The following is a 27,774-nucleotide window of genomic DNA, read 5'->3' as shown; positions in this document are numbered from 1 at the left end:
AAACAATCAATCAATTAAGGTACAATTATGGGCACACATCACACGAACATTTATAAGCGTTAATAAAATCAATCAAATCCCGGCACACGCTAAATTAGCATTAGTTAACAGGAATAAGTATCCCACCTGACATGATCACTAATTGATTAATTAATTAATTAACTATGTCTCATTACGAGTAAGAAATCTTCCATAAAACTAAAAAAACCAATCTCCTCCTCCTTAATCCTACATTTCAGGCCTAAAATCCCCGACTAATTTTCCTAATTAAAGTTATTAAGCTGCAAGAAATGAAGAGTTACATCAACGTTAATAATAAATATCAATTACATACCATCAAAACATTATATCAAGACATCACGGTGTTACAACCCATTATTGAGCCGCGCAATCGTCACGTGTCACAACCCATTATTGAGCCGCGCAATCGTCACGTGTCACAACCGCGTGGCAAAGCGTAAGTGTGCTTTTAAAATTCTAGTTTAAAGCATCTGAGCTGATGTACTATAGTAAAGCTTACTTACGCAACGACTGTGTCCCAACAATAGGTGGTAGCACTTTAAAACTGTTATTAGGATGTAACATTGCAACGCCCTCCGTATAGCATGGCTTTAAGTTATAATAGTAATACTACTGGTTTTAATATAAAATAATAACATTCCTTTTTCTCATTTTTCAATAAGAATACTTGCCATTATACATTACAATATATAGCTTTTTTTTACAATTTTCCAATTCTATAAAACGTAAAATTTAGATCATGTTTTTATATCGTTTTTAGTGTTCGCAAGGCAATGTATCACGTTTGTCCTTGACGAGAATTTTGTGCCGTCACTTGGCACCTATCATTCGCATTCGCCTGTTGTGGGGACTTATTCCTACCATTCAACACTCAACAGTTGAACAAGTTCTATAACTCAGGGCTAGATCCTGAAGTCAAAGTAATGAGACAGCATGCAAGTATCACAATTACAGGACACAACATTATACTCGTAACAATCGAATAGGGCGAATAATCCAAGGTTTCTTTTCTAACCCCCACTATCAGCCCAAACAAGGTCCTTTAAAATCTCCAATGATCCATCAGACACGCATCCTTTTATCAATCATAAGTCCTTCAATTACTCGGCTTCTGAAGCTTGCTCTGCTCCTCTTTAAGTGCTGTTAGGTAACCGTCTCCTCCCGTGGAGGTTCTCTATCCTTATCTGAAGACCGTTCTCGTACTTCAACAGGATGTGCCTGTCATTCTCCGACTTTACCTCGGACAGGAGGCCCAGAATAATTGCTAGACTCAGTCGGTACCTCTTTACACACTCACCCACGTGACCGTACGTTTCGTCTAGTATTCCTGATCTTATCTGAGAAAGGAATGTTGTGGTTAGTTTTCTGATAGATACGTGTTTGTGCACAGTAGAGTAGCAATGGCTTGTGTTCGAAATTGATAGGTTCGCACAGTTGTGACAACTGAATGAAAACTGGTAAAAAGTGAGACTGGTACCAGTGTTACCTGTTCGAAGGCGAATGAGAGTAATATCTCCTCAGGACAGTGTGGGTTTTCCTCAGTGTTTGGAGGCAGGGCAGATATCTCCTTCTCCAAACAGCACTTCATGGTGTGGACCGCACAGAACTCGCCGTATACGGAGTACAAGGTCTGGGAGACAGTATTGGATATTAAGAATATTACAGGGTCTAGAAATGAGTTGTCCTATGTCAAACACTAGGTTTTGTTTTTAAGCTAAGGCGCCGGCGGAGAAAGGTTTTACGGATTTATTCTACTGTTATCATGGAATTAACGAAAAAACAATTTCGGGGCATCGGTGCAATTCTCTAATTTTAAAACATTACAAAGCGTGAAAGTTTAAAATTTATAAATCGGGACTTAATCGATTTTATAAAATCTCACCTCTTTGAAAGTTTTGGAAGGAGAAATCGTCTTTGCGAATAGTTGTTGCTTTGCTTGGTGTATATTAGCCGAAAGCATAGTTTCAGACTTTTCGCATAATATCAACTTCTGCTGTAACCTGACATATTTCTCTGTTAGAAACATCTAAAATAAACTTGTTGTAAACTGGGGAACTCACCGTTAGGATAATGCCAATAATATGGTCAGAATACGTGATTATCTGTACCTCAAACTGTCGGTAAATCAAAGAAATCTCAAACTTTACCAGGCATGACAAAAATTCACAACTTGTGACCATGACTTACTGCTTCTAATTCCATGAAAAAGGTGTACCCTCCATTTTTTCATAACATTCGTCACGAAATTGTTTATTCGATTTGGGTGACGGTTGCCCAAAAACGAAATTTTAGAGATTCCGCACAAATTTCAAGAAATATTCAAGAAATATTCAAGAAATATTCAAGAAATATTCTGAGAATACTCCTCTCTAGTAGATCAGTACGTTCAAAATGGAAACCCACGTGACAGTCACGTGTCAAGTACCACATGAGCATATAGCACGTGATAAAATTATCATTCAGGATATAATAATTAGCAAAATAACGCTTAATCTAATCCACCGTAAAGACCTAGATAAGACAGTGCCCCCAGTACGTGCCCGCGGCCGCCCTCAATTACTTAGCGGACGTGATATTTGAAGGTCACTATTTCATTTTGTTCTGACTGTTTCTGGGATGATATCGCTTTTTGTGCTCATTGGGTTCCTTTGGCTGGGTGAGAGCACGAACATGAACAATGCAACTGTTCAAGGACAGGATGGAGACATTACCATTTGTCACGGTAGGTAAAATTTCTAATTTCAACTTAAATCATTTTAACTTCTACTATGTATGATTACGAAATTGCAAACAAACTGAAAATTCAATCCAGTAGGATGATCTGATCGGTATTCACATCAAATAAGATTGGACAGATGAACGCAAACAAAAGCCCCGTATTTTGCAGGGTTCAGAGAACTGGAGCTGATATTTGCTGACGACTGTAAGGAGCAAAGTAGAGTTCCACTCTCTGAAGCACTGCTAGAACTATCTGATCTCCTTCTCACAGACGGAATGGCTCCTCGACGACGGAGGAACACCTCTACTTACTGCTACTGGTACTGCTTTGTAACTAGATCCGGGAAAAGGAAATGTGTTCGGAAATGTGTCGATGAAAACGATGACACTTAAATTAGGACGTAAAGCATGACTTATTGATTTAGGAGATGATGCCAATTCGATGTTTTAAATTATTTCTAGATTTTTAGATTTTATGTTAATGCATTTACGACAGTTCGGTATTTGTTTAGAATATAAAGAAAATGCAATAAATTTACAAGCCAAAAGGTATAATCATTTATTAATAACGAAATAAATTGATTATCAGAAAATTAAAAGCTATTCAAACGGTACCGCGACAATTGACCCCCCGACAATTGACCCCCCGACAATTGACCCCCCGACAATTGACCCCCCGACAATTGACCCCCCGACAATTGACCCCTATGTAATTACACTGGGGTCAATTGTCGCGAAATCTAGGGTTTAGTACGACAATTGACCCCCCGACAATTGACCCCCCATGTAATTACACTGGGGTCAATTGATCGGGTTAGGGTCAGGATCCTGGGTCAGGGTTAGGGTTAGGGTCCTGGGTCAGGGTTAGGGTTAGGGTTAGGGTTAGGGTCAGAGTCCTGGGTCAGGGTCAGGGTTAGGGTTAGGGTCAGGGTCAGGGTCAGGGTCAGGGTTAGGGTTAGGGTTAGGGTTAGGGTTAGGGTTAGGGTTAGGGTTAGGGTTAGGGTTAGGGTTAGGGTTAGGGTTAGGGTTAGGGTTAGGGTCAGGGTCAGGGTCAATTGTATTAAATTATATTGTCGGGGGGTCAATTGTCGGGGGGTCAATTGTCGGGGGGTCAATTGTCGGGGGGTCAATTGTCGCCCACCCATTCAAACACATTAATAAGAACTCACTTTATTTTGTCCTTGAAGTCTGTAGGTGAGAAGGGTTTGTCGAGTAAGTTGGCAGCCTCTCTGATAGCTTGAGTGTACTGTAACGTCGCTTGGAAATCGTCCAGCATTTCTCGCTGGTGCTCCTGCGACAAACAAACTTAATCAGAAAGAAATTTTAATTTGAGTAGGGTAACTTATGGAAAATGTGTTATTTGATATATAGACTGGGAAAATCAGGCACAAAAAACATACACGTCAAAATTTGACTAACGTCCATTATAGTAGTTTCTGAAAGTTCAGGGGGTGTTTCGAAGGGCTGTGAGAAGGGCGGGCTGGTTTCGCCCATAGTGAGCTGAAGAGGAGAGTTCTCGCGCAGTGACGGGGGACTGTTATAAGGAGATCCCCCTAGGAAGAAGTAGGCTGGAGCACTCTGCCCGGAGCTAACCCTACTGGCAGACAGAGGTCTGGGCTGGTAGAACGAGTCCTCAAAGTTAGTTGAGAAGGGTCTGCGAGTGGGGCTCTGTCGCACTGACCGGGAAACAAGCTCCATCCTGGGCGGGGTCGAGTTACGAGTGGACTCTGAGGTGGACCTGTGTCTCTTGTGGCCGTCCACTGACATGGCTTTCTTCTGGAAGAAGTTAGGGGCAGAAATATTCCTGCTTCCTGAGGACAACCTGCGAGGAGCGTCTCTCATATTATAATGAGGAGTTTCCAGGATTTTGTCTTCTTCCAGTTTCTGAGCGATGGGAGACTGCCTGCTGCGAGGCGAGGGTGAAATGTCTGCTAGGTGTTCTTGTGAGTAGGTGTGTTTGATTGGGGTGGCCATGGCCGTAGTTTTCACTGAGGATGAGATTGCTTGCGATTTTTGCATGAAGGAGGATTCTATTGATTTTAGTTTGGAGGGAGTTGTTTTAGTCTGAGTGTTTACTAAGATGAAACCTTCGCTGTCTACATCTGGTGATCCAAACACGTCTTCAGATACCCCTGGAACTGAAAAACGTTCTGTCAAATCATTGCAGTCATTCTGTCATTTGCTTGGAAAATATTATCATATCTGTGGGATCAATTTTCTCTAAGAAGTTTTCAAATACAGCCCACTATTGCACAGTAAGATGACCTATACTCAATATTATAGTAGTAAATAGTGTAGTAGCTAGTAGATGTAACTAATACCAGTATGAGGCGTTCTGATAGGTATCTCAACAGCTGGTCTGGGTGGGGTCGTGTTACGTCTCATCCTCTGCATGGAGGCAAGTTTATTAGAGGAGATACTGTTAGGACTACGGGAGGTGGGGTGGGAGGGCGAGGAGCTGGGGGACGCCCTGGGGCTCCGGCTGGAAACCGGAATAACATTACTTGGCTGACCGGGGTCCAGGAATCTGTGCTTCACGAGGTCCTCTGAAATGAAACGAAAATTAATGTATCATGTTCGTGTATCGTACATTTGTATTGTCAGGGAGACCCGTAGCACAGAATCTTCTGTTTTGATTCAGATTGAGATCTATAAATAGACGGGTATTGACGGAAATCTTCTTTGAAACTGACGCGCGCAGAACGGCGCGCAATATCACATGATGTCTCTTGCAAATTTAAGCGTTAGTGATGCAAATTTGAACTAGTCGCGAAGCGCAACTTGCAAATATGTCCCGCATAGTTTGGCAAGCGCCTGAAAATAATTTGCAAACAATAACACTCTCTCCGATCACATACACAGTATACAGTACCACATGATACAGTACCACATGATATAGTACCGAACACAATGCCTCAACTTACCGAAAGTTAGCCTTTTGCTGGGATCCTTTTGAAGGAGCGAGAGTATGAGATCGGTGAGTGACGGAGAAGTCTGTTTAGGAATCCTGAAATAACATTTAATTCACAGGTGCCTCATGGTAACTCAATTATTATGAAATGCCTGATCATTTCACGGTAAATCATTAGCTTTATGTACACGCCCGTGGGCGTGTGCGATAGTTAAATGAATTAATATATTCACATAATATAATGGTCCCATGTGAATGGTAATGTCTTTACAACAGCTAACTTTCTACCACGCGATGGGCACTGTATTGTTCGACTGCGATTAACATCGATAGGAACATTAGAAGAGGAATAATGAAGAACAGTAACTTGTAGGAACAAACAGCTCGATTATCTGGCAAACTATCAAAACATCGCACTCAGCTTGGTCTGGTTGCGTTTGGAACATTGCCAGGTTTTTATTGAGAGCTATATTTATACCCTAATTGTCGACTGGTGTTGACGTTTTGAAAACGTCCACTTTTCTTGCTATGTTTGGTAATTTTCTCAAGCATTGATACAGCTACAAGTCTACAACAAACGGTATCTTGTCTGCTGGAGATATTTTGGAAGATTTCCTTAAATGGTATAGTCCAGTCTGGTGCCGGTTTGTTAAACCTTATTCCTGTGATCCTACAGTTGTCACTAAGTCACTAATCACACAGTAACATTGCCAGTTACGCAGTACAGATGTTATTGAGGGGCTGCTTCAAACTAGTGTGTTAAAAGTAGCCTAACAAATGAGTGGAGACAGCAAGTTGGGGAGAAGTGAACAAACTGACTTTTAGACCGCATGTTGCATGTTGCTTATGTCAGGGCTACAGAGATCACACTCGCCAATTGACACGGCTAATGTTTTAATTTGAGAAATGAAATCCTAGGAATCTTTGAGCTCCGTTAAAATTCCAGGACATTTTGGAAATTAATAGGTCCTGGAATTAAATACTTTATATAAATAATCTGTATACTAACGCTAGTTAAAACTTTGGTTATGTTCAGACTACAGTATTTCGGTGAAGACTGTTAGTCCATTATTTTAAGTAGACTCACGCTGGGACAAGTTCAGGAGACTTCTCGTAGAAGTTACGGAGCGAGTAAGGGTTGTTAGCTTTAAAGGGAGCTTTACCGGTCAAACACTGGTAAATTATAGTTCCCAAACTCCACAAGTCAACCCTTCCGTCGTACTGCAACCCCATTAGCACCTCCGGGGCCTGGGATAAGTGATCACTAATTATCCTGTAATTATATAATTACTGTTTAATTACATGATTACCGGTGATTACCAACAACAAAATGTCTCAAGTCTCAACTTTAAAATATGCTCTAAAAGCTGCAAATGATTTCCTAAAATTCAGCCGTACGAGGTAGGTAATATTAGCATACTTATAGTATCAGTGCATACAGTGCACAGCAGGTACAGTACTGATAATGGTACAAACCAGCTCTGATACCTGATTGGCTGTAACGCACAGTATTTAACACTACCCCCAGAACATTCCAGCACTACAAGATAAGAGGTATAAAGCCAGGCTCTCCCTCACTCTCTCCAGCTTATTAACCATTTCAATATCTTAATATGGGTATTTAGTAAGGCAATCTTTTTGTTAGACAGCCTCAAGGCCTCCCCCACTCATCATTAAATACCATGGCGCCTGTTTTATAAACAGTTCCATAATAAGTAATAACACAGCAGCTACTGCTGCAGGTGTGTGATAGTAGCACAATATTAATTGTCAAGCAGCACAATGTTTACTGCTCCCTACTACTGCTACTAGCAGCTCTCCTCGAATAGCAGCCGCCAGCAACTCTACAACAGTATCACAATATTGCAAGTATTTGTGTATTGGAATGCACTGGATACGAGGCAGAATGCAGTGAAATACTCGGAAAGGTAGTAGAAATTAAAGGTATGCACTGCTCATTGTAAAGGGAGGCTATAAATAGAATCGTAACAGAGATGAGATATTTAGAGGAGAATATAGTTGTGTCTCTCCTGACAATGTTATTGACGGCATATCGCACTGTTACCAACACCGCTGACTGGTAAAGTATTTGCACGAGGTAATCATTAAAGAGTTGGTAATGAGATTTATAAGATAACTTTGGAACTAAATTGTACGAAAAGGTTTCTTTGAGCAATGAAGAAGGGGCAAGAATCAAAGAGAAGTCCTCGAAAAGAATAGAAAAAGAGTAACCATGGTAACCACTAACCATGGTACCTATATGGTTACCATGGTAGTTATGGTTAACAAGGGAAATATGATAACTTACCATGTATATTGGGCTACCACAGAGAGTTGCTGCCATATCCTCATCGTTCAGAAAACGGGCGAATCCAAAGTCTGCTATCTTCAACTGAAATAAAGGAACTAATTAAGGAACTCATTAAGGAACACTCGAGAAACTTCCATGGTAAAGTGGTTCATTAAAATGAACAACTTAAATACTTCCCATTACTTAGAATCCTGTAAATATAATTCTAAAACCACCTGTATTACATTCCCACTCTCTCCGTCCCTTGTATTCACAACATATTATAATATATTATGTACTGTATGTAACGTTTCCGGCGCCAGCCGTGTAAACTACAAAATTGCAATATTTGGAGCGCACGTACAGCACTGTGGTCATAAATTCATCAAATTCTTGCATATTCTGCAGCAGATAGCAGGCAATACTGCGAGATGCATGCCACACATGTTTTATACTTTTAGAGAGAGAAACACTCTTCAGAACTTGCAGTGATAGACCATCTCCCTGGTGAGCTCAGCATGAGAAAACTTCTGTGACGCAATAGGAATTTTCTAAACCAGCTTGGAGAATAACAGAGATGTTTAAAGTTTGCCGTTAGAAGTCAATAGGACAGCTAGAATGTTCCAAGTACTGCAAATATATGTTCTGATAAATCTTTTAAATTAAGTTTTAAACAAAGTCTGTTGAGTGTTGAATCGTACTAAAATTGATATCAATGATTAATCATCGGCTGTAATAACCGACATTCTCTCATGATCAGTGTGTAACTGTCCATAATGTAAAAGTTGTTATCTCACTCTTGTTTACGCTAATATAATGCATTAAATAGGGGTGCAATAACTGGGAGGGAGATAACTATTGTTATCTCCCTGGTACTACATTTAGGCTGTGATTAACAGGTAAATAGGAGGGATGTAACTATTGTTATCTCCCTGGTCCATCCTTAGTCGCTGAGATGTTGCTAATTATTTTAAAAACAGAAAGTGGTATAACTTATGTTCTGATAAATATTTTTGCTTCAAAATTTTACAGAATGTCAATAACATTGACAGGTAGCGTAGTTGGTTGATCATCGGATTTGTAATCGTAAGATTGCGAGTTCGAATCCCACTGCCTGCCTAGTCGTGGGGTGAGCGTCGTTGACGCTCTGCTAAGGATCCCGAGTGGTCTATGTAGCCCCACGGTTCACTCAGCCGAATGCTCGAGAAATCGGGTGTGAGGGTTAAATGAGGAGCTGTGCTTGATCAACACAGCGAAGCCTCGGGCGAAGAAAGTGTGGCATAGTGCCTTAACCGTTGCTGGCCTTAGGAACGATCCTTCGGCTTCTTGTAAAGCTCTTCCTTGAAAGTGCTGGTTTACATTGTAATGCAGGTAATGCCGAAGTAAAATAACAAAGGTGGTCGACTCATTCGATGGCCTTGTTGCGTCGCAACGAATCCTCATAAGATAAGATAAGATAAGATAACAAGTAGTCAACCATTTGTGGCAAGTTTTGTGTGAGTGTGAGCTTCACTGAGCTTATTTGACCAATTTAAAATAATTAGCAACATCTCAGCGACCTGTAACAATTTTAAGAGATAAGGATGTGTCCTCTAGAAAGTTTGACTCTGGAATGTTATATGTAGTAATATTATCGGTCGTTAATTTCCGATGTAAATGCTGCATTCGCTAACATCATTTCGTAGATCATCAGAGAATGCATTTACATCACTGCTTATAATATGATAACATGAGTTATATCCCTCGGTCAAACCTCGGGATATAACTCGTTTTATCCAACTCGTCAAACTCGTTGGATAAAACTATTTTCACAACTCAAAGTTGTGAAAATAATGTTATCACATTATAAGCAGTGATGTAACTGCTTATTACATTACAAAATAATGAAATTAAATAATGTCTACATGTTTGAACAGAATTTGGCTGATCACTTTCTTAGACATGGCCGTGTAGCTCAGCTGGTTAGAGCGTCGTGCTAATAACGCGAATGTCCAGGGTTCGATCCCCTGCATGGCCAGGTTATTTTTAGCTCTCGAAATTATTTCAAGAACTATTTTACTCATAATCGGTGTCATATTTCCTTATTTGGTTATAATATTGTTCATACCCGACCTAATATTTAAGTTCATATCTTGGGATGTTAATAGACTAAAAAAGTGAAGAATAAACTTCGTATCTACATTCTACAATAACCCATTTTATGTGCGTGACTAGGAGAAGCTGATGCCCGGGAATTAGCAGTGATACATACGAGATACTGTGGTAATTGACTGTAGAAACTAATGTTCTAGAATGTTCTCATTGTTCTTGAGACTAGAATGTTCCATGGTGGTCGAGCACTGTATTGTCAGGTCTGTAACTTGTCTCTCTTAATGAGCCCCATGAGGGAGGAGCCCCCGGGGGCGGGCGGTTAGTATTACACTGAAATCATAACTCATGATGTAATGTTAACATATATAATATACACATGATATTGGGATTATTTACCTTGTACACACTGAACCATGTGAAGATTTCTGTATTGACCTGATTGAGTAAATACCCAGACAGATGTAGTACTACACATTAAACATTAGTATTATTTAACACATGAAACATCAGTAACAGATCACAGAGACAGTAGCTAATGACAGGGAGGCAAGTAACAGGTACTCTTATACATTATAACGTCACGTGGTAATTTCACGTGGTAATGACACGTGGTAATGTCACGTGGTAATGTCACGTGTCAAAACAAACTGTCGGAGTGGTGAACACTTCAAGTAATGACAGGTAATCTAGCTATAATCACTGTGTCAAAACAATACTTTTTAGAGTGTTGAACGTACTTCAGCTTCTAGACTTTGAGATAGCTTCAAAGCCAGCTAGTTAACTAGCAGATATCGATCGTTGACTTAAGAAACCAGGGAATCAATTTTGAATTTTACCTTCCTAACATTAAATCGTTGATTTTATTTATATATCACTTTCTTTTTTTTTCCAAAACATTCCAGTACAATGTGCAGAAAGTTGGAGATTACAAATTTTGGAAGCATGTAGTAGGGATTTAGACCTGATATCGATCGTAAATACTAAAAATACTCTAGCACAGCACAATTGTAACTGCAGTTTTACAGAACTCTAAATGCTTAATGAACACACTTACACACTCAGAACTGAGTTTAGTCATTTTCCGATACGAGATTGGGAAGGGTTCTATAAACAAACAACTGGCAGATTACAAACGCTTACAGAAGGTCAATTTGAGGCAGTTGTAACTTCTACAGCTCATTGGAGACAGTACTAGATTATTCCTTATTATCTAACAAAACTTTAGGATCGTTGATGTGCACTATTAAGGATATCAAGAATCGAATATTCCTTGGTAATGTTGCCTTTAGTAAATTTCAGAAAGTTTGGATGAAGAGCAAGATTTCAGTCCGAAGGAAGATCAAAATCTACGAGGCACAAGTAGTCTCTATTCTACTCTACAACTGCAACTCCTGGGCTGCACCACTAGCTTCGTTGAATGAACTTGATATTGCTCATCGCAAACACCTCCGAAGAATCCTCAACATCAGATGGCCTACTGGGGTTATTTCTAATGAGGCACTCTATGCTCGTTGTTATGTCACTCCCTTGTCTGTGAGAGTCTCTAAGTTTCGATGGAGAATGTTAGGACACATCTTAAGAGGACAGGAAGACTCACCAGCATACACCTCTATGTTATTTGCTATAAATTCTGATATTTTTATGGAAGGGAGACGGGGTAGACCATGTTTAAACTTATTAGATGTTATTAGAAAAGACTTGACTAGTAGAAATCTTGATATTAGACTTAAGAATTTGACTGATTTCGAAGACCTTAGATTTTTAGCTTTAGATAGGGAGGAGTGGAAGAAGTTAGAAGATGGTTGATGTTTTTGTTTTCTTTTCTATGCGTTTTGATATCTATAAGGTGCCTAGGATGCTCTTTTAAAGAGATATTTCGTACTTTGAAAGATTTACTACTACTATCTAGTATTGAGAGTCAGTACAGAGAGCATTATTATCCTCATAACCTGTTGTAAAAGTGTAAAGCAGCACTTCAAATACAGCTCACAGTGAGCCATTATTAGTCTTGAAGTGACTGTGACTACTGACTGGTAGTGGTGACTGTGACTGGTGACTGTGACTGGTGACTACTGACTGGTGACTACTGACTGGTGACTGGTGACTACTGACTGGTGACTGTTGTCCCAATCACTGACGTTACAGACATCACTTAGTGAGACTTTGTTGCCGTGAAACAGATGCAGTATATATAATAGTAAGTTGTGTGAACGGCATCACAGAGTTATCATTACAGTCTTTGATCTTGAGATGAATGGTGGGAATATTCTGTACTTTCTTGATGACTGAGTATACAATGTACAGGAAGGAGTAGTTAAAATACAGACTGTGTACCTATAGTCTACGATTAAGGTCTACGTTTAAGGTTTACATAATATCCACTGTACAATACAGGAAACGATACAATCATGCTCTGTATTAACATGTGTTTAACAGCAAAACAGTAAAACACGTACATGTTTATTGAATTACGTAGGTGACAGAAATATCAGGTTATACAATTACACTCACATACGGGCTCAAGAAAAATGATTTTATTTGCATGTAATAAAAAAAGTGTTGATTGATATAATATTATGTAATTTAATTAGTTTCTGCATGGTTTCCCAAAAAAGTGCTAAACTGCAGACAAGCAGGAGCATTATATTTCAATATAATAATAATATATGTAATATGTATAATAATATATAATGGTGTTAGTTGGGAGTTAGTCAAGAGACCAGTAATAGCATAGTAGGAGCGTAGAATGTTTGGGCCCAGAAAAACATGTTTAATACCGCTATGAACCCGTCATAAGCCGGGGACTACTATGAAAATGATGATGCTGTGTTGTTGAAAGACCTTCGACCAATCAAAGATGTACCTCATCACGCCAAGCAGTTATGCTTGTAGGTGAATATACACTTATAGAGTACAACAACTTTATAACACTCCTATAAGGGAAAAACACATGTTTACCACGTGCCCGTGCCCACTGCCTCATAAACATGTTGGTTAATGAACAGTCGCACGGTGTTTTCTTAGCTAACTGATGATTGGTTCCCACAGTTCTTAGACCCATAACAAATAACAGTAGTATAGAAACCTGATATAGGGTTCACTGAGCATGTACATTGTACTACAATAGTCAATACCAGCGGGGGGGGGGGGGGGTTACAGAAGTGTAGTTACCTTGATGTCCCGAGGCTGGGGGGGGGGGGGGGGGGGGGGTAAAGTAGTGTAGTTGGGGGGGGGGGGGGGTTACAGAAGTGTAGTTACCTTGATGTCCCGAGGCTGGGGGGGGGGGGGGTAAAGTAGTGTAGTTGGGGGGGGGGGGGACAGTAGTGTAGTTACCTTGATGTCACGAGGCTGGATGAGGCTGAGAGAAGAGGAGTGAGTTAGAAGAATGTTCCCTGGTTTCAGATCCCTGTGCATCACACCCATCTTGTGGATAGCCAGCATAGCATCACCTGACAAACACATAGGTTAAAACAATACCATTAAGAGTACAATAACCGGGTAATTAAGAAATGGTTCTCGATTCTATGTACAAAAGCACTTAATTGTTATCGTATTGTAAGAATTAACAGATGATTTTACCGTCTTCGTTTGACTAAGAAGAAGTAAGAATGTACGTAACGAATGTTTTCTACGGAAGATATGTTTTGACGGATCGCACGTCCATTATCATGTGTAAAGACTAAAGGGTTACGTGAATAAAAATGAAATTCCTAGCCTCTCACTAAAATAATTGAACAGCTGTCTGTAACAATCCTGGAGTATTCCAGTGTGAATAGACAGGGCACTAATTGGGAATGCTCTAGCTTTGGTACATTATCATGTACAATGTGATTATGATCACATTGGATTGTGACATTTTGATTAATTAAATTGAAGTATTATCTTCACTTCGTTTGAAGTTATTTTATTAACAAGTTGCTCATTGAGTGAGAGCCTGGCAATCTTACTTAGGCTAGGATTCACGTGAGTCATTACAGAGGATTTTTATTTACCAATGAGTTAGTTTAGAGCTAGATAATTTGCCCAATTTTCTTTACTAAGTTGAGGCAATAATCAGTTAGATCGATAATTTATCGTAGGCATGTTAATATCATAACGTTTGATGATTCATTGTAATTCTAAAATAAGACTCTAGTACTAAAGATAAGACTAATAACTTGAGCTAAATTACTCTTAACAGCAATATATATGCAGTCATGACTTTAAGTTTAAGGTACAACAATAATTATGCTGCATAATAATTAATATTTACATCTCGGTAAATGATATGTTACAATGTTACATACAGGTTTAACTTGTTTTGCTCTAAAGCTCTAACGCTTGATTTGGAATTTCGGGTAATAATATAATACTCGAAACATTGCGAGTCTACATATCATCAGTAACAGAGAGAGAGCGAGGCGTAAAGCGTACAATTTTATTGGTCTAGCCAGTAACGTCTAATAACACAGTGGTTACAGAGTGACCATTGAACAATCATGGATGAGTTATTGAGATATTGTTACTCATAAGCGGAGTAGTCTCCACAATGCTGATCAGTTTCACTTCATTAATCAGCTCCTTGTGAAGGGACTATTAATAGGCCCACTTTTGTGTCTCCAATACTACCACCCACACAATCTCTGATTTAGTGTAAGAGAGATATTCATATTGGGGTGAAAATACCTCTGTAACAATGATGTGGAGTATAGAGTATATTGTGTATCTACTAAATACAGTATTACAGATTAAAATACTATATAAAGCAGTAAACTGTAAAAATAGATCTGATCTCCTGATACATCACCTAATTAGCAACATACTTTTAATCAACATTTAGTCGTATCTTCCTACATTTCCTGTTAAATTATAACTGCAAGAAATCAGATCTATTTATAGAAACTAAATATCTTGATAATTATATAATGACTTTGATGAGTCACAGCTATTAATGAGATTACCCAGATTTAAAAAAATCGGATGACTCAGGTCTTTTCCAAAAACATCAGTTTCTCGTGCAAGATAAAATATTACTAAATACTACCACAGCCACTTTTGTGTTTTAAATACACTTAGTATACACAATATCGCTTACTCTTAAGTTATATAAGAAACTAGAAAGGTGGGGAGATCAAATGAAAGGTTGAGAGTATTAAAATTATTTAGATTTACATAATCATTTACATAAATTACATAATTATTTACATAATATACACTACCGCGACCGTTTACATTGATAATTGTGTCGAGCTGAACTAGATAACTTAGTAACAGTAATAACAGTTAGCAGAGAAACTAGATATTATCCAGTTATTGTACTCCTTGATAAATATTTACACGAATGTTCCTAGGCGTCTCCTGTTAAATGGCAGCTTTTAAAGATTGTGATCAAACTTAGGCGACCTATCACATATCCACCATATGTAATGACTTGTAATATAGTGTACATGGTTTGCAGCTGGGAGTACTGATTAGTTGTTAATAACTTATTAAACAGGCAAGATCTGAGTCTCTTTCTATGACTTTAACATTACAAGGTGGACTTTAAACTCCTTCCAAAGAACGACTGACACGGTGTCTGTACGATCAAATACGGTAGGTAGGCGTGCCTGAAGACGACTAGTTAGTCTGAGTAGCAGCTAATACTGTTAACTATTTTCTGCAGATAAGAGCCGGTTATTAGACCCAGACCCCAGGAAGTAAGTACAGGCGTTCTTACTCCTACCTCTGATACAGACCATAAAGCTAGTTGGTAGTAGTGTTAGCAGTGGCTAGTTACCAGTAATAACTAGAGTAGTAACCAGTAGTAACTAGTAGTTACCAGTAGTAACCAGTAGTAACAAGCTACTTAGTAGTAGTGTTGGCCGTGGCTATTCCAACTAGTTTGATATGACAATCAGACCACTACGTACTTCTTGCTTAATTTAACTCAATGATATCATGGTTCTTATCTAGGCGGGATTTGCTGGTTCTTATCTAGACGGGATTTGCTGGTTCTTATCTAGGGATATAAATAACTAAATAAACTGCACTAATAATATTAGTTAAACGCTTCGACATTGAAGATGTACATCTAAGTCATTCAAGCGAGATTTGGTATGGAAATAAAATCAGTTCCGATTTTATATTGGATTTTATTATGGACAAATATCAAAAGTTAGGTGGAAATAAAATGTTTTTAGGGAACTTTTAAAACATCCTATATTCGATAATGCTCTAACTGAATAGGGTAGTTCATTTCAAATTTGTGCTCCACCAAATACAGCATCTGTATGTCTAAAATGTGTTGCAGGAGGAACTTTCAGTAGATAAAAGACATCACAACTATTTATAGCAATTTCATGGCGGTAAACACCCGGGCATCGTCAATTCTTCCCATCATGCCAATATTAATGATCAGATATTATCAATCTCTAAACGGCAAGCTTCCCAACCAGTCATACGTCAGTGTTGCATCTAATGTAGGCTTCTAAAACTTGGTTAACAAGCTATTCAATAGTTGACATTAACTCAACCGTTTATATCAAAATTCCAATGCAATGGAAGTATTTGACTGTTGTCTGTGACGTAGAAGAAGTTTATAAAAATAATGAGATTTCAGAAATACCACTATAAAGTAGAAGTAGTTGATCCTCGGCCTCCCCCGCCTCCCCCACTTCCTCCCTTCCCCGCCCCCAGTAAGAATATTATATCATTAGGAATCTCAAGTCCACATATTATTATCTAACCAATCGAATTGTTTGTAAAATCTGATATTGAGTAGCGGCAGAGGCCATGATAATATTAACAAAACGGCCAGTAAAAGTAATGTAGTACCTTGTATAATGTATAATGTATACTGTATATTGCACTCCCCTATTTTTAATTAGAGGTGCACAATAGAATGAGCCCTAATGGGTAGGGGGGCCCTTATGGCCTGGTATTCATATCTCATTTCATAATCTAGGGGACCTCAGTAAGGGTCGGTACATGGAATGAAGTCAAGTCGGTGCATAGCGTCCTTAATGATCATCTCTCATTTCATTTTCTCAGTAGCCCTCAAGGAGGGTCGGAACAACAGATGAAGAGGAGACAAATAACCCACAGGGGGCTGGTATTATCACTACCCTCAATATAATCTTACTGTTTGAAGTAAAATGGGTAGCATACATATTCGTTCTAATCGTATATTGCTAGATTTTCTAATAATTTCCAGAGTTTAGTTAAACTGTTTTAAGAATCTTAATATAGTGACTTCAGACCGTATGATAATGGTATAATAACTTTAAGGAAATAGTGGTGTCAGAAGTTGTAAGAAGTGTTAATCAGAACCGCTAAAATATTCAAAACTTGTGAAGAACAGTAGATATGATATGATAGTGTAAATTATAATATTTAACTTTATTAGTTGAGTAAAATAGTGTGAAATAATAATGTCATAAGTTTTTAAATTAAATTATATAATTAAACTTAACAACCTGGCTAACTTACCAAGTTGTCTAATGAAGAGAGAGAGGGTCAGCTCAGACAGAGTGCCTTTATCTGGAAGAGATAAAAAGTTTTACAAACATGTTGCTTACAGACATCAATTCATTGTGAAATAATTAAATATCCGATTTCTTCAAATTTGTGTCAAGAATTTAGAGCTAGATTGTCATGTCTATGAGGATCAGGTGGAACGCCCAGGTAGAATTGGCCGGAGAGTAAGGGTCAAACGTTTTCCTTTCTCTCTCTGGTCATTGCCTCTCTAAACAGTAAACACGGAATATCTTCTTAACTTCTAAAAATAGATTTGTCTCTTACCTCTGAGGTATTCTGCCAAGTCTCCCCCGTTACAGAACTGAAAATATTTCACTGTCAGGAATAGAACTAAAAGTTAAAACACTCCATTACTTTGTACTATATTATTATAAAATGCTCTATATTACTACAGGACTATATCACTACAATGTTATTAAACGCTAGTACAGGATAAGATCAGACTAGTGGAGTGCTATTTAAATCCTTACTCCTTAACTAGCCTGAGGTTACCAGTATACTGCAGTAGTAACCAGTAGTAAATAGTAGTAACCAGTAGTAACCAGTAGTAACCAGTAGTAACCGGTAGTAACCAGTAGTAACTAGTAGTAACCAGTAGTAACTAGTAGTAACCAGTAGTAACCAGTTGTAACCAGTAATAACCAGTGCAGTAGTTACCAGTAGTAACCAGTATTAACTAGTAGTGACCAGTAGTAACCGGTAGTAACCAGTATTAACTAGTAGTGACCAGTTGTAACCAGTAATAACCAGTAGTTACCAGTAGTAACCAGTATTAACTAGTAGTGACCAGTAGTAACCGGTAGTAACCAGTAGAGCAGTAGTAACCAGTAGTTAACATATATAACATAAAGTTTAAAGTATGCTAACAGCTGAACTGTTTGAGATGATGTCTGGCGAGATTGTTTTTTGTGTGGACAGTTTATCTGAAATACAGTATATGAGTATACACTAATGTCTCATAAAGAGCTAAGAGCTCATGACTACCTATACTATTATCTACCTCTACTACCTGAGCTAAATATAGCTACATTTACTTACTTTTCTTGCTATTAAATAAATAGTATGGTGACAAATATATCATTATCTTAACACTAGTAAGTTAATAGTACTAGTAGTAACGTATGTAAACTAGTAACATGTAATTGTAAATTGCTCCAACTTAGGATCTGTATTTTTAACATGTAAAGATCAATAGGCTATAGAGATTACGATCATCAGTAGAGCTCGACTGTAGAGACTACTAGTACTGTGGTATGAATCCAGTGCTGAATAATAAATGTAACATTACCCACAGTTACAACCAGAACAGTTCAAGTTTTAACTGAAATACAGTTACAGTAATTGTGACGTTAGTATGTGAAATTGTAAGACTCAATTTCATTCAGTGATGGTTGAAAAACTTGAAAAGTAGAGGTGGCTGTTTTGGTACGTGATTACTGATTACCAGTGGTCACCATGATGACAACACCTATCACCATGAGAACTATCTGTCACCATGACAATTAGCTATCACCTTAACAACTCTCTATCTAGATGACAACTAGCTATAATATGCTCATCATTATCGGTGGTGTCACGGTAGGAACTCGTAGTATTGCACAGTGGGTGAGGTCTACATGTTATATTGCTGATAGTATACCCTAGTTTAGGCGTGTACTCTGCAGTGAGTAACATATTACCTGCATAACAGGACCTACTTTTGTGAAGTACAGAATGTGACTTTTGTGACATACGCACATATTATGTAATGTGACGTTATCATATTAACATGTGAGTAGTATTGGTTACTAGAAAATAGTTGTTCAGTAGGTGTGTAGATTAATACGGAGTAAGAACAGGGGCTCACTGTTCAGGGCTCACTGTTCAAGGTGTTTCTTAATAATATTCTCTGTTCGATACACCCAGCGTTTGTGTATGTCAGTAATTTGCAGTAATTTCTTGCAGAGCTAGATAAGATTTTATCTCATTCACTAACGAGTTTATATAATTTTAAAAATAGCAAATCAGATTATTAGATTTTCTGCGGAATCATTCATATAAGAGACACGCACACTAAAAACTGTATGGAATGATAGGAGAATTTCTGAGAATCCAGTAGCAAAGTTAAATAATTGGGTATCAGAATAGACAGGGTATAATACTAGACTTATCATATTATTATGAAGAGCTTACCTCCATAACCATTATCAGCGACTTGTCCGTCTCCTGAAAGGAACATTGTTAAATATAATTATAAAACATCATCTTTTTAAAGTGGGAGATGGTTTATATTCCATCTTGTTCTTATCTGTTACAAAAGTTTATTATTATATAATAATTCGTTTGAAATCCCCACCCCGCCTCTTTGATTCTGGATACAAACAAAGACAATCATGCTCTGAGTTAGGACGCTGACAATTGTTATGTATGACTCATACAGACGATGCTGACCGAGCCTATAAAAACGTCAATATCCCACAACTCTGCAATGCACGTGCAGTTAGTACACGTGCATATCAGGTGAGGTCATGTTATATTCTCATACTGTTCACAGGACGTTCTCAGGAGAGTCGAGCTAAAACTGCAACATTACATCACTGAGCTGTGTAACAGTGTAGTGGCTACTACTGGTGTAACTGTGTACTTTGGTACGTACATTGTACAATACATATTACAGTGATATTATGGAATGTAAATATTATGGAATGTACATATTGTGGAGTGTGTATTCTGTGTATTATATTTTAGTAGTGTACTTGTAACTGCAACTAACTCTTGTCGGCAGAATGGGTAAAACTTGTAACACATTTATTTTAAATAGAAGATCCAGTAAGATAGATGACCTTATTAAATGCGCAATTTCCGAACTGGAACATTATTTGTTCAAGTTATTAATGAGTCGCAATTACAAGGATAAGCGTCACAAATCTTCTGATTATAACGTTGCTGCAACAAAGGAAAATCAAGTGTTTTTCTTTGTCGCGACAACGTGATAAATGATAATCAGTTACATTTTGAACAGTCAGTATGTTAATTTTGAATGTTATAATGGATTTGTTGGAGCATACATAATATATTAGTATTATAGATTATATTATATTATAAATATATATTATAAATATCAAGTTTTACAAATAGTACGCTACTAAAAGTAAACATTGTGAGTACAGTACACAGTGCACAGTACATTAACAATAACACAGTACATCTTTATAATTATTGTGGACACTTCCGGTATATTATAGGAGGGTCACTACACCTGCACACTGCAACACACAACACTGCACACTGTATACGGTGCTCGTAATAAAGAGGAGAGTTCAGGTGTTAATAAAGGTTGCCAAATATTAGGTGTGTATTATTATTATGTATTATAGGTTAGGGTTGGTGGGGGAGGGCCGTGGAGGGGGTTGGTGGGGAAGGGGGGAGTATTATTATTATGTGTTATAGGTTAGGGTTGGTGGGAGAGGGGGGTTTCGATGGTATATCTCTCACCACACGGTTTTCGCGAAAAGTTGTGTTAAAGTTGATGTTGTGGTGTCAGTAAAATGGTAACAGATATATATATATATATATATCGAGTTAGTTATAAAAAACTAAGACTATAGTCCTGTATAAGGTAGACAGACAGGCAAGTAACCACCAACATTCCACTGTGAGATATAGAGTTGTTCTGCTAGGCAGCTGCAGCTGGAATCAATAACTATTTATTAATGCAAGATTGAAGATACTGAACTTTGCAAGACGGACGTGATCAGTGTAAAAACGTAGATTAAGATAAAACTGCCTTCCTCTGCATCTCCTTGCTATTTATAAGCAAGGTAGACAGGTTAGCATCAGGTGACTGTATTCCGAGTTTCGTATTGACGTGATACATTTACGGACACGTACCTTAATTCCCAAAAATTTGGGCGACAAAAAATTTGAGCGGGCCTCTCGCCCAAGTTTTTTGCAGACCAAATTAATTGCATAAATCTTTTCCGTCTGCTAAATTTTTTGTTAACCAAACTTTTGGCATTTGGCCTGTGGCCCTGAAATCTATAGAAAGATGGCTTTTTCTTCATATCCAAGTGAAATGATATTTGAAATTTTAGTTTTCTAATCTGTCATTCATGGCTTGACCAAGTAAAAATGCTTATATTTTAAATGAATAGAAATAACTGGATTTGGAATAGCTAACAGCTACTAATAAAACAAATGGCTAGAGTTACGGATAGCTAGAGATTTAAACAAGATCTGCAAAATATGAATTATCATCCACCGTAAAGTCTGATCTACTAGTATCAGTTATACCCGACTTCTCAAAGCCTTTCCTTATGTCATCTGGCTTCCCTTTTAAATATACAAAAGTTCGTTGATCCAACGAGCGTGTACTTCACGGATCACTGTCAAGCGGGTATCAATTTTCACATTGTCTGATGAAACTCCTCCATTGAGCTGACACACTATGATTTTCGCGTACCAATCTTCGTACTTATTGCGCATGAATTTCTTAGCCAGTCCATTGATAGATATGTCCAGGGGCTGTTGCTGGAACTTTCTGTAGGATGCAGTTGTTGGCTGTCATCAGATCTTTTAGTGTCTGTGTGTGTTGGGCCCGAAACATATCTGATATCAGTAGCGCTTTCTGCTCAGGGTTATAATAAGGAATAATAATGAACTAAGGCAAATATCTAACTGAAATTTTAGTGGAAAATCGTTCATTTTTCGAAGAATTTGTGCCCAAATTTTCGGTCGCCCAAATGAATTCAAAATTTCTGCCCAAATTTTTCGGGCTCAAATAAATTGTGCTCAATATAATGGCACACAAATTTTTGGGAACTAAGGTATCTACTCACAGACATGTTGGGGTTGGTGGGGGAGGAGGGGGAGGAGGAGGGGGAGGGGGTGGGGGTAGGGCGTGTATTGTAATGTACCCCTGTTGATTTGAAACCTGTACACTTTCTGTATACAGCAGGGAATTCATTTCCCACAGTTAGATACACAGTGCACTACTCGACGTACATTCCCCTTACATGCAATTATTGCACCTAAACCTAACACTTAAAGCATAAAAAACAACATTATTTCAGACAAGGACTTCCTGCACTCAACAACTGAGCAACCAATCAGAGAACAGTACTTCAGACCACGTGACTATTTCCAGCCAATCAGAGGGCAGTACTTCAGACCACGTGACTATTTCCAGCCAATCAGAGGGCACTATTAACACCACGTGATAGCTGTGAACCAATGAGACACATGAGGAAGTTTGGAAACTGAAAGTGGGCGATTTACAAGATACTATCTCCTGCTGTGAACCACACACATGATAAACATTAAACACGCCAGATACCGGTTAGACTTGTTAATAAAGTATGGAAGGGATACATGTCACAATACTAATACTTATACTGGACACATTATTAGTTACACAGCTGGTATTGAGGAGGTCAATACACAGAGGCAGGTCGAGGAAAGTGAGACACACGAGATATATTGTGAGACACACTAGATACATTGAGATACATTGTGGGACACACGAGACACAAACTTGCTCAGACATGATTATTGATAAAGAAGGCCGGGAAGTGTTCATGTTACATTATTAGACCCACAGTTGGGATATTGGGAAGGTTACTGTCAGACTAGAAATAGCCATGAAGCGAGGTTCACGAATCAGGAACGAGATAGCTCAAATATTCTAACAATTTTGACGTCAATCAAATAATTTCCCTGGATTTAAGCTGGTCTTTAGCACGTTATTACAGTATTTCAAGAGACTGTCTGACTGTGTCTAAACTACCTAACTCTCTCAAGACCAATGTCTAGACACACAGTCCGTCCTTGTACAAGCTGGGCCATAATCAACACAGCATTGAGACTCACTCTCCGACTCATGCTACTGAGAAATTACACAAAAGTGGTACTTTGCTCGTTACACTAAGTTTGTGGAGGTTGTGTTAATACTAGCCCGCCCACAAATCTCCCCAGCATAACATCTGTTGCTTTGTTCAGATGTAACTCTGTTAAGTAAGATCTAGAATAATTAGTTTTTGGAAGGTTCTGGAAGGAGCTTAAAGACCTTTAGTTAGTGTCATGTGGTGGAATATTTAATGTGGTCATCTGTGTAATGTAAAGGGGGAATATTTAGGGTCCTTTACAAGTTAAACATCAATTGTGTGTTATATGATCAGCTCTAATATTAAATATTAGTTTGCTACTCAATTCAATTCTTAATGCTTTAATATGGTTTAGTAAATCTGACTAGTGGCCAAAATTCAAATCAATAATTATTCAATATTTAATATTTATCCATATATATAAGCTCGATTAAACATAATATAAGTTGAAATCATCTCTTGAGTAAATTCGTGGAGATTATTATACTGAGAATATCAAGATTTCCAAATACTCAGAATTATTGACCTGTCATTAATTATTATGGTGTTATGACTATGTGAATCATTTTAGGATATATTTGAGGAAGTGCAACTTAGGTCTGTTTGTTAAGATTGAAAACCTGACTTTAAAGAAGCTGAATAGTAGACTGTTACATTACATACACCACAATGTAGATACACATTAAGTTCACAAATGTGTTTAGTTTTGTGGTATTAACGGACACACTACGAGTAATGAGTAATGAGTATGCAGCATTTAGAGTAGTTCATTACGCACACGGTCAGCTCCAACTCAACTTCTTACAGTCGTTTTACCGGTTTTGTAGCTGTTATGTGGCTGATTGATGGTAGAGATTTAAAATTAAATAAGAGAGAATTTGCACCGTTAGATAATATCCCATTGTCTGTTGTTCGGTAAAGTTGGCAAGAGTATTGTAGTGTTATTATTATTATTGCCATGTGAATACATTCCACTCTCTCCACAAGCATGCACTGTAACACAGTGCACTCTAAACTAACATACTTATCATACCAGGACAATGCTCCTGTTGTTTAAGTGCACATTAACAGCACAGTTACTGCTCACTGTTTGGCAATTGCACCTAGACAACAACATACCACTCATCTTATCAGCTGTTCAGCTCTGTAACTAGTCATTCTTCTCCGTGATCTCATGATAGATAGTTTAGTAGTGAGATCATCACACTCATACCAGAAATAATACTTCTAACTTAACTGCAGATCACGCCGGGGTAGCTGCAACCAAGCTTCCTTTGAGACCTGCGCATAACAATGTGCACCGAAAACAACTTCCATATATTAATAAGATCTTGTCCTTTTGGATTGTAGTGATAATTTAAACAAAGGTTACTATCTTGTCGTGCATGCTGGTGATCAGTAGAAGTATTAGTTCCCGCCTCAGTAAAGAACACGCCCGACTAGTTTCACCTCTGATTCACATAGCTGACCTAAGAAAATCAAATATAGCCCTCTTAATCGCATCTTTCATTTCTGAGAAACTTAAAAACTAAGAAACTTGCATCAAATTAGAATGCTGACAGTCAACTTAATTTTGAAACTTGGGCTTGACAGGCAATGCACGATACCAATTACGGTGAATAATATTGGACAAATTCCTTGAAAAATATTCCTTTTGTAAATTATTTGCAAAAGGATACGGCACCGGGAATTCCCAGGCGGACACCCATCCAAGTACTAACCCGGCCTGCAGTTGCTTAACTTCCCAGATCGAACGAGATGGGGTGTATTCAACCGAGTATGGCCGTATTCAACATTAATGAAATGTAAGCGTCTATATTCGATGGATCGATCGGTCTAAATCACTCCGGGCGAGCTCAAACTTGCTCCATATCACGCCAGATATTAACCAGATTTATCTAAGTGGAATACAGTGCGACAGAAACATCGTATCCGGGGGGTATGTCCCACGTGACACAGCTGATATGTCACGCTGACCGGAAGTGGTACTTCTAGTACCGGTCCCCCTTCCTGCAGCTCTCTCTACTCGTCCACAGGTAATTAATTAATTGTGTAATTACAGGTAGCCTGAGACCTCAGGGCTCTCAAATTACATTACGAAACTGGTGAACGTTTTAGACAGAAAGATGTGCTGGTTAGAGAAAATTCAGGGCCCCAACAGTTTATCTCTGTCAACCAAAATATTGCTTATTACATCCTGTGCTAATTTATTCAACAACCTGAAGCCTTTTATGGAAGGATAAAAAGAAGGAAGAAGACAGCAAAGTGAGACACTCTCAGAAATGGTGGCCGCTGCAAAATACAGTACACATTATACTGACCATGTTACTTGTATACAATACAGAGCTGGTCGTGTTTTCTATAGGAAATAATAAATAGTTGTGTTATGTTGTATTATCTTGTGTACTTTCACGTAAGGTCGCCAAGATAATCATACATTAATGAAATATCAGTGTGCGAATACTGAAAATTAGGGGAGGGGGAACTTAATATCCTAGGTAGTTTGGGTATGCTTCACGTTTACATGTATAATCTAAGTTAATCATAACAGCTGATGCAAAGTTAGAGAAGAGATTGCTAATTTGGAACCCGTCATTTTGTAGAGATCACAAGCAAACACCGACCTCCGGGCAACTCTGTCAAGTATAATCTACTATTTGTGGCAATGATGGAAGACATAATGGTTCAAACGTTTTAAAAGTGATTATTTCTTACCTTGAAGTCGTACAGCTGTACAATGTTATCATGGGTCACCTCCTGAAATAAAGATAAGATAAAACAAATGTTATGAAGGAACATGTGAACAGGGAAAGGAGATAATATAATATACACATTATTTCAATTAATTAATTTTCATAACCAGTTCCAGTACTGATTATCCTTTCAACGCTAATTATAAAATTGTACATCTGTTAATTGTCACTATACATAACACTTGCGGTATTATACATTGCATGCAATATACATGATATAAGTTGTGATTGAATTGAAGCATTACAATAGTACACTGGTGTGTAAGCTAATTTTGGCAGATGATGATATTTTGTGGTGTTTGTCTTTATTGCCAAGACAGCTCATTTTAGCACAGAGATAATATCAAGATTCTAATAAAATGTTTGGTGAGATACAAAATCAGTAGAAATGGTCAGTTAAACAAGAAACAACTAGGAAATCGTTATAGTAGCAGCTTAAGCTTGCAGAAGTTAAGGGGCAAAATTTTAAAAAAACTTGGCCACTATTGTACCCTAACTATTCTAATTATTAACCAATTACTTATTAGTTGACTAATTGTTTACTAATTTTATACTGATTTCTTACCTTTAGAATGTTGATCTCCTCAGCGCTAATTAGTTTGCTGGACTTCTGTTTTTTACTGATGCATTTCACTGCCACATTCTGGGTAGGTGTCTGAAATACAGACATTAAGAAAATGACATACCAGCATTAGAATCTAAATAATGTACTGGAATTTAAGTAACTGGTACATCTCGGTATGGAAACTGAACAAATTTAAGAAAATTGTGTAGTCTTATTAATCTGTTTATGTTGCTGCTAATCCCCTGCAGATAAAGATCAAGAAGCACACTACCTGTGCTTGAAAATTAAGGTAATAAAAAAACCGTCCCCTTTTCAATGAACAAAATATTAAAGAAGCCATAGGGACAGGTAAATGTCTGTGGACATTGAACAGGAATCTAGTATCCATGGATAAACTGGTTTAGTTAGTGGTAATGGACAGTGCAAATTTGTTTGATTACTTACCACACAGTTGATGCCCCGGTAGACAACGGCAAAAGCACCGTGGCCCAGTATGTTTGTCTTGTCATACTCGTATTGGCCTACATGTTCCACTGTGTGACGGGCTCCACTTGTCATCACTTTGAGTAACCTGGGTAATAAATAGTTTTACTTGACATATTAGTTGTAAAAGAATAAAAATCTAATTTTAACTGTTTTGCAGCAGTGCCAGTAAGCTTGTGATAGAATAACAAAGGAATATGAATAACATGACTCATTCTTTCATTGAATAACAATCAAACTAAAAAGCATGGAGCACTTATTACCTGTGTTAAAAGGTTGTTTATATCAGTGTTAATGAGCATCACTTTTAACTCATTGTGATGGATTCATACTAAAATCTTTATCCCTTAAAATCTTTTGTATTGTTGCTGAAATTCCATGTCTGATAAAAAGAAGTTGTTAGCATTCATAATATATATCTTTATCGAAGTGAAGACGGATAAATTAATAACGCATCATCAAAAGTGGGATAGCGAAATGTTAAGTTTACTATCTGACAGGTAAAAACAGTGCAAGGGGTATAATATTCGAAGGGAATGAGAAAAAAGTGAGAAGTCCAACAATGAATGTCTGCTGCAATTTCT

General features: G+C 37.9%; 1 protein-coding gene and 2 non-coding genes across 3 annotated transcripts; 1 reads left to right on the top strand and 2 right to left on the bottom strand.

Moving 5' to 3' along the window:
• Nucleotides 1-25: 25 nt before the first annotated feature.
• Nucleotides 26-27,574, bottom strand: LOC134813471 (serine/threonine-protein kinase unc-51-like). Its single transcript, XM_063821265.1, has 17 exons — nucleotides 27,454-27,574; nucleotides 27,152-27,278; nucleotides 26,708-26,797; nucleotides 26,105-26,146; nucleotides 19,701-19,733; nucleotides 17,793-17,829; nucleotides 17,481-17,531; nucleotides 13,365-13,480; nucleotides 7,959-8,042; nucleotides 6,738-6,898; nucleotides 5,664-5,746; nucleotides 5,061-5,285; nucleotides 4,159-4,877; nucleotides 3,909-4,030; nucleotides 1,904-2,021; nucleotides 1,508-1,651; nucleotides 26-1,358 (listed from the first exon to the last, which is right to left on the bottom strand). Exons 2-17 carry the CDS (start codon nucleotides 27,263-27,265, stop codon nucleotides 1,155-1,157), a joined length of 2,343 nt encoding a protein of 780 aa, XP_063677335.1. The 5' UTR covers nucleotides 27,266-27,278; nucleotides 27,454-27,574; the 3' UTR covers nucleotides 26-1,154.
• On the top strand, nucleotides 9,884-9,957 carry Trnai-aau (transfer RNA isoleucine (anticodon AAU)). Its single transcript has one exon. It is a non-coding gene; the product is annotated as a tRNA-Ile (tRNA).
• On the bottom strand, nucleotides 25,062-25,180 carry LOC134813648 (5S ribosomal RNA). Its single transcript, XR_010160046.1, has one exon. It is a non-coding gene; the product is annotated as a 5S ribosomal RNA (ribosomal RNA).
• Nucleotides 27,575-27,774: the final 200 nt, after the last annotated feature.

This window comes from Bolinopsis microptera, chromosome 3 (genome assembly GCF_026151205.1).
Source record: "Bolinopsis microptera isolate Bmic1 chromosome 3, MBARI_Bmic_1.0, whole genome shotgun sequence".
Lineage (NCBI taxonomy): Eukaryota > Metazoa > Ctenophora > Tentaculata > Lobata > Bolinopsidae > Bolinopsis > Bolinopsis microptera.
The sequence above is the reverse complement of the archived record's forward strand: the minus strand, read 5'-3'. Positions and strand labels throughout refer to the sequence as shown.

What these genes read in the sequence shown, in the direction of transcription:
- LOC134813471 (XM_063821265.1), bottom strand. Translation starts at nt 27,265, where the DNA reads ATGACAAGTGGAGCCCGTCACACAGTGGAACATGTAGGCCAATACGAG. An exon ending in TCTCTTCATTAGACAACTTG is followed by an intron (nt 13,481 to 17,480) that starts GTAAGTTAGCCA and finishes TGTGTTTGTCAG; the next exon opens with GTGATGCTATGCTGGCTATC. An exon ending in TCCAGCCTCGTGACATCAAG is followed by an intron (nt 8,043 to 13,364) that starts GTAACTACACTA and finishes CCTTTATTTCAG; the next exon opens with TTGAAGATAGCAGACTTTGG.